The sequence below is a fragment of the Girardinichthys multiradiatus genome, chromosome 19 (genome assembly GCF_021462225.1).
Source record: "Girardinichthys multiradiatus isolate DD_20200921_A chromosome 19, DD_fGirMul_XY1, whole genome shotgun sequence".
NCBI classification, from domain to species: Eukaryota; Metazoa; Chordata; class Actinopteri; order Cyprinodontiformes; family Goodeidae; genus Girardinichthys; species Girardinichthys multiradiatus.
The window spans coordinates 32,689,159-32,708,598 of record NC_061811.1 but is presented as its reverse complement, the minus strand read 5'-3'; the positions used below and the strand labels follow the sequence as shown (position 1 = coordinate 32,708,598).

The window sequence follows — 19,440 nt, the reverse complement described above, 5'->3', positions numbered from 1 at the left end:
ATGAGCTCAGATCTCAAGCAGATCGAAAGGGCTTTAACGTATACCACCATCAGCCAATTAAAGCCCAGGAAAACAGCTGCTCTGCATGAAAGGTTGAGGCCATTTTTTCCACATCCAAACTCGACGTTTTTCTTTAGACTTTACCTATCCAGCCTTTAATTTGAAAATTATTAGAACATATGACCAGCACTAAAATGTTTTACATTATCGCATATTTATGTTAGGATGGCCTAGTCAAAGTTTCAGAGCTAAACAAAATTATGAATCTGTGGCAACCAAAACATTTAGGATGTGGATTTAAAATCTGGTTAAGTTTAAGCAATTTTGCAAATGGGCAAAATGTCTTTTTCTCAAACCACAAAGGCCAGAAGACATACCTGATACCATGTAGTGGTCTAATCCCAAAATTCCAATAAAAACTGTTTTTAGGGGGGTATGAATACTTTTTGCTAGGCACTGTACAAACCCAAATTTGTTTTTAATCTTCAACAACCCTTGTTTCAATGTTCCCACAAACGCTTGTTTTTATTTAAACATTTCCATATCAAATCAGAGGCTCCACCACTCAGGGAACTTTAATGGTTGTAAAACAAACCAATGAGAGTTCCACGCATAAAGCAGAACCACTACACCAACAGCATAAATAGGAGACAGAACAATTAAACAAGTATGCAGAAAAACTTCATGAATCCCTGCCTTAAAAATTAAAGCAAATTGATCCGAACCCCCTACAAGGGTTAAAATATAACACTGCCACCTAGTGGTGGCTTAAAAATCAACCGGAGTTATCTCTACGAGTTTTAAAACAAAAACAAAACTCTTCCACAAATATTCAGACTGCCAAGTAACCATTCAAAGCTAGAGGCACATTTTCAATAGAATTATAAAAGGCACATTCATTTGACAATACAGTAAATGTTATGTTGTTATACCTGTGTTCATACGCATGCAGAGGGGATGAACCCTGTTCATAAATCCCCAAAGTGTTTCCTACTGATAAACCCTAGAATCACAAGACCCTGTGTGAAATCTCTACATGTTCCTCAAGCAGCTTTTGATTTATTTCTGATTCCCTGCATGTGACCCAAATCCCAGTCTGCTGGTGAACTTGTCTCTGTCGATATTCTTGTGCTCTGGGACGTGTCTGAAAGTGCAGTCGTCCCTTGTACAGCCAGTCGTCCGCCAGAAAAAGCACTCCTTCTTATATGTACTGTAAAACAGGATAGGTTATCTTTCTCAACCTAAACGTATCTATTCATTAATAAGTGAGGCAGTGCTTTCGTTATTAATTCAAGAAAGAGTGTAATGTTCTCACCTGAGACGTTGGAAGGGCTCAGAGTCTCCGGTGTGGCTCTTAAAAGGATATCGCACAGTTAACGGAGCCCCTTCCACCACCATTCCCTGAAAAGAGAAACCAAACCAGATTTATCCTGAAGCTCGTCTAAATATCAGAATCTCCCTAATCTCAAGACATCCAAAGTTTTCATCCAAACCTAAAATGCCCTCAAGAATCACAGACTATACTGTACCCGTCAGGACCTGAGAAAATAGCTCAAGCTCAGTCAGATTGGATGCAGCAGGTCTGAACATCACTTTTGAAGTCTTGCCTCATAACGCCAACGTTTTGCTCTGAACACCAACTAGGCCATTATGACATGGTCATGTTTTGATCTAAACCATTCCATTTTAGCTCTAACTGCAGGTTTAGTCGTCCTGCTGGAACGTAAACCTCCCCTCAGTCAGGTCTTTTCAGCCTCCAACAAGTTTTTTTCCAGGATTGGCCTTTAATTAGTACCATTCCCCTTCCCATCAACTCTGACCAGCTGGCCTATACTACTAGAGAAAAGAGTTCCCCCAGCATGATGCAATCACCACCATGTCTCACAGTCTGTATGGTGTGTTCAGGGTCATGTGCAGTCAAATGTAGCATTTTGTCCTAAATTTAATTTCTGTTTCTCCTGACCAGAGCATTTCCTTTAATGTTTGCCGTTTCTCCAAGATGGCTTGTGGCAAACTGCACACGGTATGGTGCCTAAAATGATGAAAAAAAGTTTGATGCTAATGTAGTTTTCTCTCAAGCATTCTTCACACTTTTGGTTATAAAAGTGTGCAGGTTTGAGGTCACGTTTCATGACCTTTAGGTGATAAGTCATAAGAATTGACTCATCCTGTGTTTTTCTCTAAAGAACCAAACACAACTTACCTAAAGGTCTTGTTACCCTTTGCAACACAACATAATAAAAGGGGAGAAAAAAAGCAATTTTCTAAAATCATCAGATTGAACCTAGTGGAAAAGTTCTAGGAAATCTATCAGTGATTTTTCAGATTCATTTTTTAACCACTTTCAGAATTGTTACATTTTGGTTTAAAGGAAGTTCTTCCCATGAAGGCAAGAGGCAGCTGAGGGGGCTCGGGTTTTGGAACATCAGCCCAACATTTACCATGAAAACATCTAGTAATTACGTACGTTAAAGCACTGGATGGCTCGCTCACAGTCTTCCTTGCGGGTGTAGTTCACAAACGCACACTGCAGCTCCAGCAGCATCTTGATGCTGTACACCGTCCCGACTCTGAGAGAAAGAAACGCTAACAGCGTAAGTGACACGACCTGAACAAACCCATTTCTGACCTGCAAGTTTCAAGTAGGTTTAAAAATGTCTAGGATAACAATGAAATCTTTTATCATCTATTTTAATTGGATGAACAGTAATTAAGTTTTTCTTTGTTAGATTTCAGCTCCTGGACTTTAAGATTTGATTAAAGTTAACTCAGCATTTGGTTTAGGATTATTTTACAGCAGTTATTCTGCATCCACACTTAGTGCTGAATAAGATCCTGAAGTCAGAGAAAGGAGGAGACGGCATTACTTCACCTGCTGAAGAGCTCATGGAGTTTTGCATAAGTTATAGCAGGGCCTAATATTCCAACCCAAACGGAAAACAGTTCCCTTAAAAAAAAAAAAAACTGCATTTATTTATGATCCAAATGTGAAGATCGCTGCATGTTTCTGAAACACTAAATGAAACAAACTAAAAGAAAAGGAAAAACGAAATGTGAATGAATCCCTATCACATCCAGCTTAACGTGAATGATCACTTACGGTTTCACAGAGTTTCTGGAGCGAGGAGTCGGCGAATGAGATTTCGACCTAATTTGGAACAAAGAATCGAGATCTTTGATTTGCTGCGTTCGTGGACGGGTTGTTTGTAGGACAGTCCACGCTCCATCATCATCATCATCATCATCATCTTCCTCATCGTTATCTTCCTGAGCCAGTGGTTGGTCAGCTTTGTCCCAAAGGGCGCGAGCCCCTGAAGAGAAGAACAAATTGTGTGGAGCAGCTGTGACTCCAGGAAAGCCCTGCTGCGTTTTGGAACATTTACCTCCAGGATTATTGCTGCCGTCACTCGCAAACAGAGCTTCCACGGCTTCCTCTAGTGTTGCGTGAGTTTTCAGGGCCTCGGTGCTTTGCCCCCAGGAGAAACCCATTTCCTGAGATCGGAAAGCAGAGACAGTTTCCTTAATGTGACTTGTTACAGAGCCGTGCAGAATTTTTTATAGTCATTGAGCTTATCAAATACTTTGCAAAACCACCTTCGCTGCAATGACGGCAATAAAACATTTAGCTTATGTGTCTTTTTACACATCCAGAGACTGAAACTCAAGCTTCAACAATTTCCACGTCTCAGTTGAATTCAGGTCTCAGGTTTCCAACAGAGTTTCTAGGAAAAAGTCCCTACTTTTCCACCCTCAAAGGTCTACATTTTAGCCTGTATTTTTTATAATATTCTGGCCACGTGAGTACCAACTAGTATCAACCTTAAAACTGCTTGAGTAGTATTCAGGTGATTATCTGTAGGGTGCTAAAATTGACTTCCATTTTAGTAAATGTGGCACAGGACCATTTCCCTACCTTTGCAGCATCTGAACTCATTTAGCCCCTGTATTTAAAAATCTATTATTCTTGGACGTGTCAAAAAACAAAAAGAGCATCACAGATTAAATGGAGATTCCTTGAAGTACAGTTTGTGGGCTTTGTTCAGTTAAACCTGTATTAAAGTTGGTACAATAATAACATTTAATCAGCGTTTTAAAAATCCAAATACTGATGTGTAAAATGTCAAAAACAAGGTGAAAGAAACATTTCAAATATAAATGAATCCATGTGAAAACCACTGCATTTATTAAGAACTGTTGGGCTTTTTTCTTTGCTAAAACAAGAAAAATCTATACTGAGTTTATCTTTTCCTATACTTATACGCTCTTGGGAAATAAAAGGTAATTTCATACTGTGCAGGAACCCTGAGGTCTTTGACTAGGCCATTCTTATACGTGAATATGCTTTAATCTAAACCAAGGAAAGCCCAGATCAGGTCCTGAAGATCTACTTTTTTAAGTTTTTGGATGGTGAACCTCCACCCCTAGTCTCTACTCTTTCAGCATGATGCTTCCACTATCAAATGTTTCACTAGAATTCTCTAACAAACATCCAACGTCATCACAGAAAAACAGCTGCATTCACTCGTACTCGTCGTCTTCCGCTTTATCCGGGACCGGGTCGCGGGGGCAGCAGACTCAGCAGAGACGCCCAGACGTCCCTCTCCCCAGACACCTCCTCCAGCTCCTCCGGGGGGAGCCCAAGGCGTTCCCAGGCCAGCCGAGAGACATAGTCCCTCCAGCGTGTCCTGGGACGTCCCCTGGGCCTCCTTGGAGGGGTTTGAGTGCTCAAATGATCCTAGAGGCTATGTTGTCTGGGGCTTAAATGCCCCTAATAGGGTCTCCCATGGCAAACAGGCTCTAGAGCGGTTCAAGAACCCCTCATGACGACTACAAAATCGAGGCACGTGACGTCGCCCGGTACGGCGGAGCCGGGGTCCCACCCTGCAGCCAGGCCTGGGGTCGGGACTCGTCGGAGAGCGCCTGGTGGCCGGGTCGCTCCTCGCGGGACCCGGCCGGGCCAAGCCCAAACGAGAGACGCGAGGCCATCCCCCAGTGGGCCCACCACCTGCAGGGGGAACCGTGAGGGACCGGTGCAAAGAGGATTGGGTGGCGGACGAAGGTGGAGACCTCAGCGGCCCGATCCCCGGATGCTTAGGCTGGCTCTAGGGACGTGGAATGTCACCTCGCTGGGGGGGAAGGAGCCTGAGCTTGTGCGGGAGGTCGAGAGATATCGACTAGAAATAGTCGGGCTTGCCTCCACGCACAGCGTGGGCTCTGGAACCCATCTCCTTGAGAGGGGTTGGACTCTGTTCTACTCTGGAGTGGCCCACGGGGAGAGGCGGCGGGCTGGTGTGGGTTTGCTTGTCGCCCCCCAGTTCAGCCGTCTCGTGTTGGGGTTTACCCCAGTGGATGAGAGGGTCGTATCCCTGCGCTTTCAGGTTGGGGAGACGTCTCTGACTATCATTTCAGCCTACGGGCTGAGTGGTAGTGCAGAGTACCCGGCCTTCTTGGCGTCCCTGTCGGGGGTGCTGGATAGTGCCCCTCCGGGGGACTCCATTATTCTGCTGGGGGACTTCAACGCCCATGTGGGAAACGACAGTGACACCTGGAGAGGCGTGATCGGGAGGAATGGCCTCCCCGATCTGAATCCAAGCGGTGTTTTGTTATTGGACTTCTGTGCTAGTCACGGATTGTCCATAACGAACACCATGTTCAAACATAAGGGTGTCCATCAGTGCACTTGGCACCAGGACACCCTAGGCAGGAGGTCGATGATCGACTTTGTTGTCGTATCATCAGACCTTCGGCCGCATGTTTTGGACACTCGGGTGAAGAGAGGGGCTGAGCTGTCCACTGATCATCACCTGGTGGTGAGTTGGATCCGCTGGAGGAGGAGAAAGCCGGACAGACTTGGCAGGCCCAAGCACATAGTGAGGGTCTGCTGGGAACGCCTGGCGGAGCCCTCGGCCAGGGATGTATTCAACTCCCACCTCTGGGAGAGCTTCGACCAGATTCCGGGGGATGTTGGAGACATAGAGTCAGAGTGGACCATGTTCTCCGCATCTATTGTCGATGCTGCTGCCCGTAGCTGTGGCCGTAAGGTCTGCGGTACCTGTCGCGGCGGCAATCCCAGAACCCGGTGGTGGACACCGGCAGTAAGGGATGCTGTTAAGCTGAAGAAGGAGTCCTATCGGCTGTGGTTGGCTTGTGGGACTCCTGAGGCAGCTGACGGGTACCGTGGGGTCAAGCGTGCCGTGGCCCGGAACTGTGGCAGAGTCAAAAACTCGGACCTGGGAGGAGTTCGGTGAGGCCATGGAGAAGGACTACCGGTTGGCCTCGAAGCGATTCTGGCAAACCGTCCAGCGCCTCAGGAGGGGGAAGCAGTGCTTCACCAACACCGTTTACAGTGGGGGTGGGAGGCTGCTGACCTCGACTGAGGACATTATCGGGTGGTGGAAGGAGTACTTCGAGGATCTCCTCAATCCTGCCATCACGCATTCCCTGGTGGAAACAGAGGCTGGGGACTCGGGGTTGGACTCTTTCATCACCCAGGCTGAAGTCACCGAGGTGGTTAAAAAGCTCCGTGGTGGCAGGGCTTTGGGGGTGGATGAGATTCGCCCTGAGTACCTCAAATCTCTGGATGTTGTGGGGCTGTCATGGTTGACACGCCTCTTCAACATTGCGTGGCGGTCGGGGACAGTGCCTCTGGATTGGCAGACTGGGGTGGTGGTCCCCTTACATAAGAAGGGTGACCGGAGGGTGGGTTCCAACTACAGGGGTATCACACTCCTCAGCCTCCCTGGTAAGGCCTACGCCAGGGTATTGGAGAGGAGAGTCTGGCCGATAGTCGAACCTCGGCTTCAGGAGGAGCAGTGTGGTTTTCGTCCCGGCCGTGGAACACTGGACCAGCTCTATACCCTCTACAGGGTGCTTGAAGGTTCATGGGAGATTGCCCAACCGGTCCACACGTGTTTTGTGGACCTGGAGAAAGCATTCGACTGTGTCCCTCGTGATGCCCTGTGGGGGGTGCTCCAGGAGTATGGAGTCAGGGGCTCTTTACTAGGGGCCATCCGATCTCTGTACAAGCGGAGCAGGAGTTTGGTCCGCATTGCCGGCACTAAGTCGGACCTGTTCCCGGTGCATGTTGGACTCCGGCAGGGCTGCCCTTTGTCACCGGTCCTGTTCATAACTTTTATGGACAGGATTTCTAGACGCAACCAAGGGCCGGAGGGGGTCTGGTTTGGGGACCAGAGGATTTTGTCTCTTCTTTTTGCAGATGACGTGTTCCTGCTGGCCCCCTCTAGCCAGCTGCATTCAAACAGAGAATAATTTTGCACGGTTTTCATTTTGAAACCCATGTGACCCCTTCCTTCCTCTCCACAATGTGTTGATGATGTATCAAATATAATCCTCCTGATATATATAGAAGTCTGTTTGTAATGAAACAAATTGTTTAAGAGCTCAAGTCGTATGAATACTTTTGCAAGGCACTGTACAAATAATAGAAATCAAGTGATCCACCCACTATAAGATGCAGGGTCTGCGCTCGTTTCAGCTCCTGTGCAGCTTCAACACTCGTGCTTTCCAGCGTCAGCACGTCCTTGTAGATGAGTGAGGCTTCATAGTACCTCTGAGGGAGTCACAGGCAATAGGATTTACATTTTTAACATAACGCAATCAAGTTAGAAATTAATGTCTAGTAACAGAACTTCAAAGAATTATATATTATAGAATGAAATGAGAAATGCTAGTTTCATGCAACTCTGCATTAGTGTTTAAGAGAATATTAAGGAAACGTTTATGTTGATCCATTTACATTTAAATGAACCATGATAAAAAATGATCGACAATACAACTAACGAGGAAGAAGAGCTGTCACAAAGCTGCAGTTGCACCGTTTTACCTTGAGTCCACACAAGGCTTTTCCTTTCCGGAATAAACCCTTTATCCACTTTGGCTGCATGGAGAGCGCAAGGTCAGCATCCCTCAAAGCGTTTTCATGCTGCTGAAGTCTTTCATAACACAGAGACCGATTTCCAAATAACCTGAAACATGTAGCGGGCCATTTTAAGATCATTTAATATCCTATGATCCTTTTGATTTTGTTAAAAAGGAAAAAGCCAATGTAAGTTCATGTTCGTACTTGAATTCCTTTGGGTTGTATTTAATGGCGTCTGTAAAACACGACACTGCCATCTCATACTGTCCAGACGCAGCCAAACTATTTCCCATACCTGCAACAGAGCAGAGGCCAGGTCGGAGCTTTTATTTCGCATTTTATGGGAAAATTCCAAATGAAAAGATGCAACACGGAAAACCCACTTACTGGCAAGCTCTATGCTTCTTTTAGCGAACTCTTCAGTTACCGGGTCCTGCATTTTCTTTTAAAATAGGTGCTTATTTTAGCCTTGAGCGTCATTGTGATTAATGTCAAACCCATGTCACTTTTCAAATGATACTAAACACTAATATGTCAGTATTAGAAACAAAAGTGGCTTTTACCTGTTTACTGGTTTCACGTTCACTTTTCCTCTGAGCTTCAGGCTTCTCCACAACTTGGATGTTTTCTTTCTCAGGCTGCTGAACATCAGCAGCTTTGCTTTTTTCTTTTTTCTTCTCTTTTCTAGACTTCTGGTTACACTTCTCCTCAGGGACCAATTTAGTAGATGCAGCATTTATATGTTTCAAATTCAAATCCTGTAAAGAATAACACAGTGCAGTCATATTTAACAGGATGTAAGAAGTTTATTGTTGCAAATGTTTGCCTTTAAAAAAAAAAAGCTTTACAAACCTTTTGTTGCTTATCTTCTAGAGTATTTATTGTCACAATATCTTTTTCTTTATTGTTTTCGGCGGGCTCAGCACATCCGGCTTCCTCAGGAGCTGTTTGGGATTCGCCAAATTCAGGAGGCTTGTTTTCCTCCAAATTGTCATTAATTATACAAGTTTGTTTGTGATTCTCTGAGGAGTCCACCTTGTCCTCATCACCCACCTGAAATGAAATCACAAGGATTCAGAGGCATTTTTTTTGTTTTTCCCCAGAACATGGATGTCACAGCCACCCTCCAAAAACACATCTTAGTAAAATGTATTTTTATTTTAGTAATCCAAGCCAAAAAGAGAAACTCGTTTATTAAATAGTCATTACACACAGATTCATATATTTCAAGCTTTTATTTCAGCTCATTTTAATTATAATTTTATTTCTCAGGAAATTAAATAAGATCAATAAAAACAGTTTTTCAACACAGAAATGTTTTTTATAGCCATGTCATGGCCTAAATCATCATGGAGAAAATGTCTGACTTGACAGTTCTCCAGCAAGGTAAACAATCACTGACCCACTCCATGCGGGGGGGGGGATGCTAGTGACTTCTTATTTTGTGCAAATAAAAAAAACATAATATGATCATACCGTTTCTCTGAACATTTTGAATTGAATTACTAAAATTAATGAACTTCTAAATTAGTCTTATTCAATGAGATGAACCTGTAAACAAGACTATTTGTAACTCACTGGTAAATTTTCCTTAAGAGCGTTCTCCCTTTCAAGTCGTTTCTTTGCTTTTTTACGCTGAAAACAGAGGGGTGTGTCATGAGCAACTGTTAGATGACAACACATTTAGAGCAGGTGGTCCACAGGCTTACGTTTTTTTTACGTTTATTTCTTTGAGTTCTCTCTTTACGCCGTTCTTCCTCTTCTATTAACTCTTTAGCCTCCTGGGGAAAACATTTGGAGAAGACATTACAAGCGAAAACTTTGCTATATTTAAACTTTTTAGACCCAATATAGACCTGTATTAAATCTAAAACAATTTAAGTGTTCTCTAAAGTTTAACTGTACCAAAGCCATTCATAGATCCCATTCTGTCTCCAACAGAAGAGTCGGCTAAGTATTCATTTCACTTTCAGTGAAGTGAAACTAGGCGTGTTACCTCCTCAGTGAGTTGTTTTATTTGGGGATGTGGTTCCAAAGGTCTGTTAGCAGCATAAAGTGAATGATGATAATAATCATCGTCGACATCATCATCATCATCATCATAATAATCGTCGTCATCTGAATATATGAGATCATCTTCTAAGCACTGAGAAAAGTGTAAACCTGCAAAAAGTTAAACAAAAAATTAATGATAATACTGGAAGAACAAAAAGATTTAAATAAAATCTCAGGGTCCATAATGTCTCCGTCTGCGGTTTCATAGAAATGTCCGAAAAGTTTCATTTGAATTAAATCTTTCAAATAATTATTTTTTATTTAAAGAATGTTGCAGATTTGGGGGGGAACAACTAAAATTTAGGAATAATTGGCAGTTGTGTACATAATATTACTCTTTGTGAGAGATCCTCCATTGTCATATTAAAGGTCTTCCCAGAATGTAACTGTTTGAACTGAAATCTCAGAGTTCCCTGCACATTTTTCACTTCAAAACTTGTTTAGCAGTAGTAAATTACAATCGTCAATTTTTAAATATGGAACATGAAATAGCATAGAATGTTAGGAAGGCAGGAAGAAAAGAAAGGGAGGAAGGATGGATAAAGTCTGAAAATATTCTTATTCTTCCATAATCAATCTATTATTGTTCCATACTTGGAACCTGGAATATACTTAAACCAAAATCCATACGTATTTAGACTGTTTCGGAAACCTGCTCGACACTGCAAGTCCACCAACAACACGCTCCTTTCTATGGAAGCAAATCGTTACCATATTTCAAATGAAAAAGCATTTTCAGAAATGCTTTTTCATTTTAAGAATGTGGCTGCATTGTTTGACTCATAAATGAAATTAGTTATCAATAATCCTATTTGCATTTTAATTTTCTTCTTCAAGACTGCTCATTCTTTCATTAATTAAAATGAAAAAGAAAAAGACATTTGAGATTTATTTTTTAAAATATGCCCCAGCAAATAGATACCAAAATTCAATTTGAAATGTAAAATTTGAAAATGAAAAAGCATTTCCAGAAATGCTTTTTCATTTTAAGAATGTGGCTGCGTTATTTGACCCATAAATAAAATTAGTAATCAATCATCCTATTTGCATTTTCTTCTTAATGACTGCACATTTTATGCCATAATCAAAAAGAAAACAAAGCAGACAATGCTTTTTCGTTTTCGTGGTCTGCCCGCAAAGTACTGCCCAGAACTTGAAAACGAAAAAGCATTCCGAGCGGCGGGCGCAGAAGAGTGACGTCAGCAGCCGCTCTTCCTCAGCTCCCTGCTGACCGAGCTACCCATCTTGTTCGGTAGGGGGCGCTGTGCACGTCTGCATTGCATTACATTGCAAACGTGCCGAGAAACTGATTGAATTGCAGCAGGACCGAGCTCAATTTGTGGCAGTGGCAGAACTGGTAGTTCCGGTGGCAGGCTGTGGCGGAACTGCCACAGCTTGCCGCACGGTGACACGGGATTCCGCGAGGATGCCAGAAGGTGCCAGACCGGCCGTAAAACTTGCCAATGCGGTTGCCGCTGTTTTTGTGGAAGCTGATGCTGATTATCGGCAAATGGGTTGTCATTATTGTTATAGCCTGTTACCTTTAAATAATGATTTAATTATTGATTATTATTTAATAAACAGCTTTAGACCCATAACATAAGGTGATTGTATTTACTTGACATGGAAAATAAATAGCACTATGTGTATGTGTGACGTGTTGAAAGGATGACGATTTATTGCACAAACAGCCGGTTTATTATAGAGCACGAGCGGCTATTCTGAATCGTCACTCACAGAAAAATATAAATAAATACTTAAAAACACGCTGGATGTCCCAGGCCATGAGGCTGCCACCGGAACTACCAGTTCTGCCTGCCACTGCCACAAATTGAGCTCGACCCTGCTGCAATTCAATCAATTTCTCGGCACGTTTTCAATGTAATGCAATGTTCGTGCACAGCGCCCCCTACCGAACAAGATGGGTAGCTCGGTCAGCAGGGAGCTGAGGAAGAGCGGCTGCTGACGTCACTCTTCTGCGCCCGCCGCTCGGAATGCTTTTTCGTTTTCAAGTTCTGGGCAGTATTTTGCGGGCAGACCACGAAAACGAAAAAGCATTGTCTGCTTTGTTTTCTTTTTGATTATGGCATAAAATGTGCAGGCGTGAAGAAGAAAATGCAAATGCAAATAGGATTATTGATAACTAATTTCATTTATGAGTCAAACAATGCAGCCACATTCTTAAAATGAAAAAGCATTTCTGGAAATGCTTTTTCATTTGAAATATGGTAACGATTTGCTTCCATACCTTTCACTTAGAACCACTATAAAGTTTAAAACTTGGATAAATAAGTGAAAGCAAAAGACTTATGTGAAATACTCACATCAGAAAACAACTTACTGAAAAAAGCAGGAGCAATTGCATCGAGGAAAGAGCTTCTAGCCCTGCGCTCACTCAGGAAATCCACCATCGATTCCTTAAAAAGAAGAAATGATCAGCAAATTAGAAGACATCCTCCCATTTACAGCTACACTGGTTAAAGGCTAAATAACATGACATGGTGGAAGAAAAAGAATAAATAACTTAAAACAAAATACTGGTACTTTGGAACTAAGTTTATCTGAACATGTGCTGGACCACCTGTTTAATGCACAACTATCAAGGGTTGAAGTAATGCAGCCAAATATCCTGATGCATTCAAGGCAGCTAGGGAATTGTTCAGTCTAGAACAATCCAGTTTAGGTTTGACCTAGCTCAGTGTTTTTTGTCCTGTAGATGAGCAACAGACCAGCTCTAGTTAATGGTAATGTAGTCCTACTTTGTTTACAAATCCTTTGTTTCTGATCGTTCACGCTTTCACTATTTTATCTACCAGGTACCCAAATCACTGCCACACTAAGACTTTTTATGTTTTGAGTCTTCTTCGATGCGCATGCAATTACCAAAAGCACTGAGACATCTTCATTCGGCGACTGCAGCAGGACAAGTCAAGAAACCTTAGTTTTCTTACTTCAAAATAACAGCCTCAAACGCATACAGGGAACACAATTTCCTACCCAGAGGTCATAATGACAGCTTAAATTTCCTTCCCCAGGCAAAGTTCTACGCTGATGACATGATGCTTCACAAGGAAGGCTTAATTGAGAAATATTGTGGCATTTTAATATTGCAACATCTTGCGGCATAAAACCACATGCAAGACTGGATGCTGTTTTAAGAAACAGAACATAACAGGTTTTATAACAGAATTATCCACCCACTGAGCATGGAATTACATCACTTATCTCTTCCCTGAAATATAGTTTATAGCCTTAACCAAGACGTCAAATTTGCTACAACTTTTTTTTTACCTGAACCCGTTTATTAATGTGAGTGATGCATCTCCAAACAGTGAGAAAAAAGGAATCAATGATGAAATTCTTTATGCTTCATCCTCTAGGCCGTTTTACTTATTTTGACCTGTTGTAATGTTCAAATGTGTCAGCACATTTAAAGACTAGCAGGCTTATAAAAAAAAACCAAAAAAAAACAACAGTATCAGAAAGGCTTTACTCATACTCACGTGGGTGCGCAATAGTCTCGAGTCTTCCCTGATTCTGGGCATGGGAGGCCCACCTGGCAGGTAATAAACAAACAAAAACAGGATGACGTCAAAGTTGACATAAGGTAAAACTAACACATCTGACCGACACAGAAGTTTACATATATATGTATAAAAGCTTCGACTAAAGTCAAGGCCTCATAAAATAACATTCCCAGTGAAACTAGCTGGTAAGCTAACAAAATGACTCCGTTCCAGTTCCTAGTAAATGAAACTCAGAGATAAGAAGAACCGCTGCATTCTTACTTCGAACAATTTCTTTCTGTCTTGACATGGCTTTCGTTTATTTTTAGCTCTCACGGCCCAACGTTTGTCTTCATGAAGCTGTCGTTGTTGGCAGCTTTTGTCCTGCTGAGTTCTTCTGTGGAAGTTTTGGCTCATGTACTGTCGACGAGCCTCCAGCGTCTATGGCTTTTTCTTCTTCTTCTGTTTTTATGGCGGTTGGCAAACAACTTTTAGGTGTATTACCGCCACCCTCCATAAGGATCAGAAGATGTACCTTCGTTGAATTCTTTTAAAAATTCCTGTTTCTTTAAAAGAAAATTGTATATCAACAAAAACTATATCTCCTTATGTTCTTTGAAGTAATTCAAAGAACGTCAAGTTCAGGAATAAATTATTCTTATTCTTATGAAGATTTCTGACTAATACTTCTCTCTCAATGTGAAGATTTATTACACACTAAGAAAATATGCTCTACTATTTCCATTTGTCAGCAATAATCTCAAAATCCTGTAGCGTGTTTAATTATTTTATGCGTGCTCTTTTATGCTGTATGATCAAATCTCATCCTTGACATAAGAGCCTCTTCTTTCTTTATTCAATGACACTTTCTAAATTCACCCACTTTATTTTGAATATCTCTATCCCACTGCTCTTGCCATTGTCCTAACATATAATTTAACTATACCCTTAACCTAATTTTTGCTCATTTTCACATTAAAAAAAAAAAAATTTTTGTTCAGTTTGTTGTCTTTCATTCACTTTATAAATTATTTGGTTGTATGCTTAGGCTCATTGTCCATTTGGAAAACCATTTTGTACCCAAGCTTCAACTTCCTGCCTGATGTGATGAGATGTTGCTTCAGTATTCACCTTTTGGCCTCTGGAATTTTTACCCAAGGATGGACCAGGTTTGTAGAGGTCCAAATTTCTTTTTCTGTCCTGATTTCTTTGGACTTTTCCACAAGGGAGCCTCCAATAAATTTAAATGTTATAAAATAACATATCAGAAGCATAGCGGTCTTAGTGTGTGTAAACTTCTGAATTGAAACAATGAGTTTCAATTCATGAGTTTGACATTTAACGATTGAAAAAGGGTAATCTTAACTGAGCTAAAACAGGAAAAGTTTAGTCTGATCTAATGTCTGAAAGTGAGATAAGTCATGTTTTTTATACAGTATATATAAATATCTGGTTTCAACTGTATGTACAATGACATGAAATAAAGTACTAAAAATAGAAGAAAGAGGTCATTCAAAAGGCAAATTATTAATAAATATTATCTAGAAGCGTTACACAAGAACTGGAGAAGGTGCGGTTGCCAAATTTATAAAGACAAATATTGTGTTCACAAATGAATTAAAACTGGGAATCATTCATGGATTCAGGCATTCATGTATAAAGAATTTGGCCAGTAGAATCAAAGCATTATTTCATTTTTTTTTTATTGTCCACATCCAACTTTCCCTCTTAAATGCTAAGAACAGAATAGTTTCAATTTTTCCAACACTGCAGACCTCTGCAAACAATGCTTACTGGATGACAAGGACAATATGATTTAATTTTACAATATCAGAGTCAAAAAAGGTACAAATATGACAGTCAATGTTGAATCTTCTGGGTAAGAAAAGTATTGCATGAATAAAGGTCCTTTATGATCTTAGAAGTATTTTACTTTAGCAGCAACTGGAAAGGAGGGCTAGAAAGTGTTGTGGTTGGAACATTGGTGATGAGGAGAAATTCTAGCTTTGGCTGATTTGGAGAATTTAATAGAAAAAGAATAGGAAAGGAAGAAGAATAGAGAGGAGACGGACTACCGTGCTGTCAGCTGGGAGAAAGACAGAAGACTATGCTTTTCTTTAGCGCAGTTTGTTATTATCAGCTAACAAACAGTACAAATGTCATGTTGTCTTGTTTGTTCTATCAGTTGTTTTCTAGCCAAATGTATCTGACAACATATGCAGCAGTTCACAGAGTCAAAATGACCTAGATACAGTACCTTTAATAGCATGCCAGAGTAAAATCTTTTTTTATCTATTACATTCAGTTTTTAACTTAATTAGAAAATTATCCTTATAATAATAAGCAGTTCTGCCTGTCACTGCCACAAATTGAGCTCGACCCTGCTGCAATTCAATTAATTTCTCGGCACGTTTGCAATGTAATGCAATGCAGACGTGCACAGCGCCACCTACCGAACAAGATGGGTAGCTCGGTCAGCAGGGAGCTGAGGAAGAGCGGCTGCTGACGTCACTCTTCTGCGCCCGCAGCTCGGAATGCTTTTTCGTTTTCGAGTTCTGGGCAGTACTTTGCGGGCAGACCACGAAAACGAAAAAGCAATGTCTGCTTTGTTTTCATTTTGATTATGGCATAAAATGTGCAGTCATTAAGAAGAAAATGCAAATGCAAATAGGATGATTGATTACTAATTTTATTTATGGGTCAAATAACGCAGCCGCATTCTTAAAATGAAAAAGCATTTCTGGAAATGCTTTATCATTTTCAAATTTTACATTTCAAATTGAATTTTGGTATCTATTTGCTGGGGCATATTTTAAAAAATAAATCTCAAATGTCTTTTTCTTTTTCATTTTAATTTAGTGAAGGAATGAGCAGTCGTGAAGAAGAAAATGCAAATGCAAATAGGATGATTGATTACTAATTTCATTTATGAGTCAAACAATGCAGCCACATTCTTAAAATGAAAAAGCATTTCTGGAAATGCTTTATCATTTTCAAATTTTACATTTCAAATTGAATTTTGGTATCTAGTTCTGTAAGAATGAGCAGTCTTGAAGAAGAAAATTAAATGCAAATAGGATGATTGATTACTAATTTCATTTATGAGTCAAACAATGCAGCCACATTCTTAAAATGAAAAAGCATTTCTGGAAATGCTTTATCATTTTCAAATTTTACATTTCAAATTGAATTTTGGTATCTATTTGCTGGGGTACATTTTGAAAAATAAATCTCAAATGTCTTTTTCTTTTTCATTTTAATTAAGTGAAAGAATGAGCAGTCTTGAAGAAGAAAATTAAAATGCAAATAGGATTATTGATAACTAATTTCATTTATGAGTCAAACAATGCAGCCACATTCTTAAAATGAAAAAGCATTTCTGAAAATGCTTTTTCATTTGAAATATGGTAACGATTTGCTTCCATAACAACAGAGGTGTTTATATCCACTTTATAAGTTTGAAAATATTTTAAGTTATACAATCTATGAAAAATACACAAAAATATGTACATACGGTTCAATAAATTAAGTAAATAATGTCCTATGGTATCACATTCAGAGAAAAAATTAGAAAACGCTTTAGGGATCAGGATAGGGAGTTTATTTTTAGTAGTTTTAGTAGTAGCGGTTTTGGTAAAGGGATATTGATGTAGGAAGAAGTTTGTAATGATCACAACATTATTATTACATTTTGAATATTTGTCTTTTATAGGGTAACTCAGTTCTGCACTGGTAATTAAAGGGAAATGTACCTGTTTTAGAGAGCATCCGTCATTCAAATCTTCTATTTCCGGGGTGTTTTGACTTTATTTCCTAGCAACGCTCCTAGGTAACGACGTAGAGGAAGCGCGCCCAGCACGGCGGTCATTTTTAACGACAATAACAAACAACAACATGGAGCTGCAAGAGGTAATTTATGTAACTTCTGCTTAAATCACACTATATAAAATTATTTACTGTGCCTCAATTTGTTGTGTCTTCCTTTAACCCGCAACCCGGAAGTTCCAATGGTTACATAGCTAACTGCTGCTAGGCAGTGAGCTAACTGCTAAACTAATGTTAACGTTCCCGACCTGTCTACCCAGCTCCCCCTATTTTATTATAAGCGTACTTGGACAAGACAATGCGTGTTAATTAGTATTGAGAGAAGTCTAAATAATCAACAATTCCTAAATTCAGATTTTATACTTAGTCATCCCGAGTATTTGCTTATCGCTTTTCTTTAATGATTTCAGATACAGTGGCTGCAGTCTAACGCATCTTGTAGTTGTAATTAATGCGGTTAATTCTGAAATCAAGTCGCCTAGTTTTAAATAAGCTATCCAGTGGTGATTTTTGTGTTACTTATTTTTTCATACCAAATGCACATCGACTGTCTAAAACACAGCTTGGTAACAAAGTGTAGAGTTCTACTGCAGGATTGGAAGAGGTTTATGTTTGTTTTTTAGTGGACTCAAGGAAAGCCACAGCTTAAATCTCTCTTGTGTGTATGTGGGTTGATGACATCACAGGAGGCACAAGAAGCTGAGATGATCAATCAACATATTGCTTGCACAGCTTTTGACAGACAATATAAGTTCTAAGGTGCTCCAGTTGCATTCCAGTTGGAAAGAGTTCAACCTTACTTGTTTGAGGTACTCCCGCTTCCTCCCCCAGTCTAAAAATACAACTGTTAGGTTAATTTGTTACTCCAAATTGGTCTTAGGAGTGAGTGTGTATTTGTGTGTGTGTGTGTGTGTGTGTTTGTATGGTTTGTCCTGTGTGTCTCTGTGGTACCTTGTGAGGGTCTAGTGACCAGTCCAGGGTGTACACTACCCCTGATTAAATAAGTCAGTTCTGTATTCTGCTTTTATCACCTTAAACAGTTATGTGATTTACCAGCAGAGTGGCACTGTGTGCAGTCTGAATGTAGAACTTTTCTCTTTTTGACTGCTGCCTAATGGGATTTTTTTTTTCTTACAACTTGCCCCTGGTACTCATGGGAATGATGGCGATGGTAAAGCCGTTACTAAAGGCTCATGTATGGTGCGGCTAACTGATAGGATTGGGATTATTAAAAGTCTGTCTTTTAATGATGATTGTTGGGCAATCATTTTTGTAGGAAGTAGCGGGGACTTGAAAATCATCCTAATAAAATACATCGACCATACCAGATGGTTGTTTTATACCAATTGGGTGAAATTGGGACGTTTATGTCTAATCTTATTCTCTTCATGAACAGCCTGCATTTTTTTTTGTTTTTTTTTTTCCCCATACATTTTCTGAAACCATTCAATGTTCTCCCAGAAATAGGGTTGTAACTAACGATTCTTTTAATAATCGATTTGTTGTTGCAGCCCCACACAGAAACCTTAAATATTTTCTTCTGCATACAGAAAACAAGTAAAGACCCTTGAAGGAGAAATTTGCTAAAAAAAAATAACAACAAACAAACAAGCAAATAAAGAGGAAAAACAAGAAAAAAACAAATGGACGTGTTCAAATAAAACTCATGTGTAGCCTTACGCCTTATGTGATGTCGCTAGAGGCAAGCACTTATGAAAGGGTTTCTTTGGAGGGTAGATTTTTCTTAATTAAACAGTGATTTCCCACAAAATAGTAAAACTGCCCATGACATGTTCGAGACGTGACAAACTATATCTAACGTAGGTTTTACAAATGTTCCAGAAAAATGTGGCTAGTTGCTCCTTTGTGTTCAAATCACTATGGAGCATGTGAATATGCCATTTATGCATACAAATATAAACACGTGACTAAACAGCAGCCCTGTGGTTTAAAAGGGGAGACACACAGGACAAACAACTAGACACACACTCATACTGAAGGGTAATTTAGAAAGACCAATTAACCCTACAGTCACGTTTTTGGATTGTTGGAGGAAGCCGGAGTACCCAGAGAGAACCCACGCATACATAGGGAGAACATGCAAATTCCATGCCGAAAGATCCCAGGCTGGGATTCAAACCCAGGATCTTCTTGCTGCAAGGCAACAAATTTAAA

The 19,440-nt window shown here is 40.5% G+C and overlaps 2 protein-coding genes across 4 annotated transcripts in view; one reads left to right on the top strand and one right to left on the bottom strand.

The window, feature by feature from the left end:
* Positions 1-549: 549 nt before the first annotated feature.
* si:dkey-33c12.4 (uncharacterized protein LOC560112 homolog) lies at positions 550-17,315 on the bottom strand. 3 transcript variants are annotated; one of them, XM_047344749.1, is made up of 19 exons: positions 17,193-17,315; positions 13,723-14,006; positions 13,438-13,490; positions 12,276-12,351; positions 9,876-10,042; positions 9,589-9,660; positions 9,458-9,514; positions 8,732-8,932; positions 8,443-8,637; positions 8,267-8,321; positions 8,084-8,174; positions 7,844-7,985; positions 7,466-7,570; positions 3,384-3,492; positions 3,101-3,311; positions 2,873-2,947; positions 2,468-2,570; positions 1,316-1,401; positions 550-1,210 (listed from the first exon to the last, which is right to left on the bottom strand). In XM_047344749.1, the coding sequence occupies exons 2-19, from the start codon at positions 13,748-13,750 to the stop codon at positions 1,060-1,062; spliced, it is 1,977 nt and encodes a 658-aa protein (XP_047200705.1). In that variant the 5' UTR covers positions 13,751-14,006; positions 17,193-17,315; the 3' UTR covers positions 550-1,059. The 3 variants fall into 3 exon arrangements, with proteins under 3 accessions (XP_047200705.1, XP_047200707.1, XP_047200706.1); XM_047344751.1 differs by lacking the exon at positions 2,873-2,947; XM_047344750.1 differs by lacking the exon at positions 13,723-14,006 and having other exon boundaries at positions 17,193-17,300.
* alms1 (ALMS1 centrosome and basal body associated protein) overlaps positions 17,233-19,440 on the top strand; it is a 17,433-nt gene continuing 15,225 nt past the window's right edge. The window contains exon 1 of the mRNA XM_047344739.1: positions 17,233-17,349. Within this exon, the coding sequence (XP_047200695.1) occupies positions 17,335-17,349 (15 nt within the window). The 5' untranslated portion in view covers positions 17,233-17,334. The remainder of the gene's footprint in view (positions 17,350-19,440) is intronic.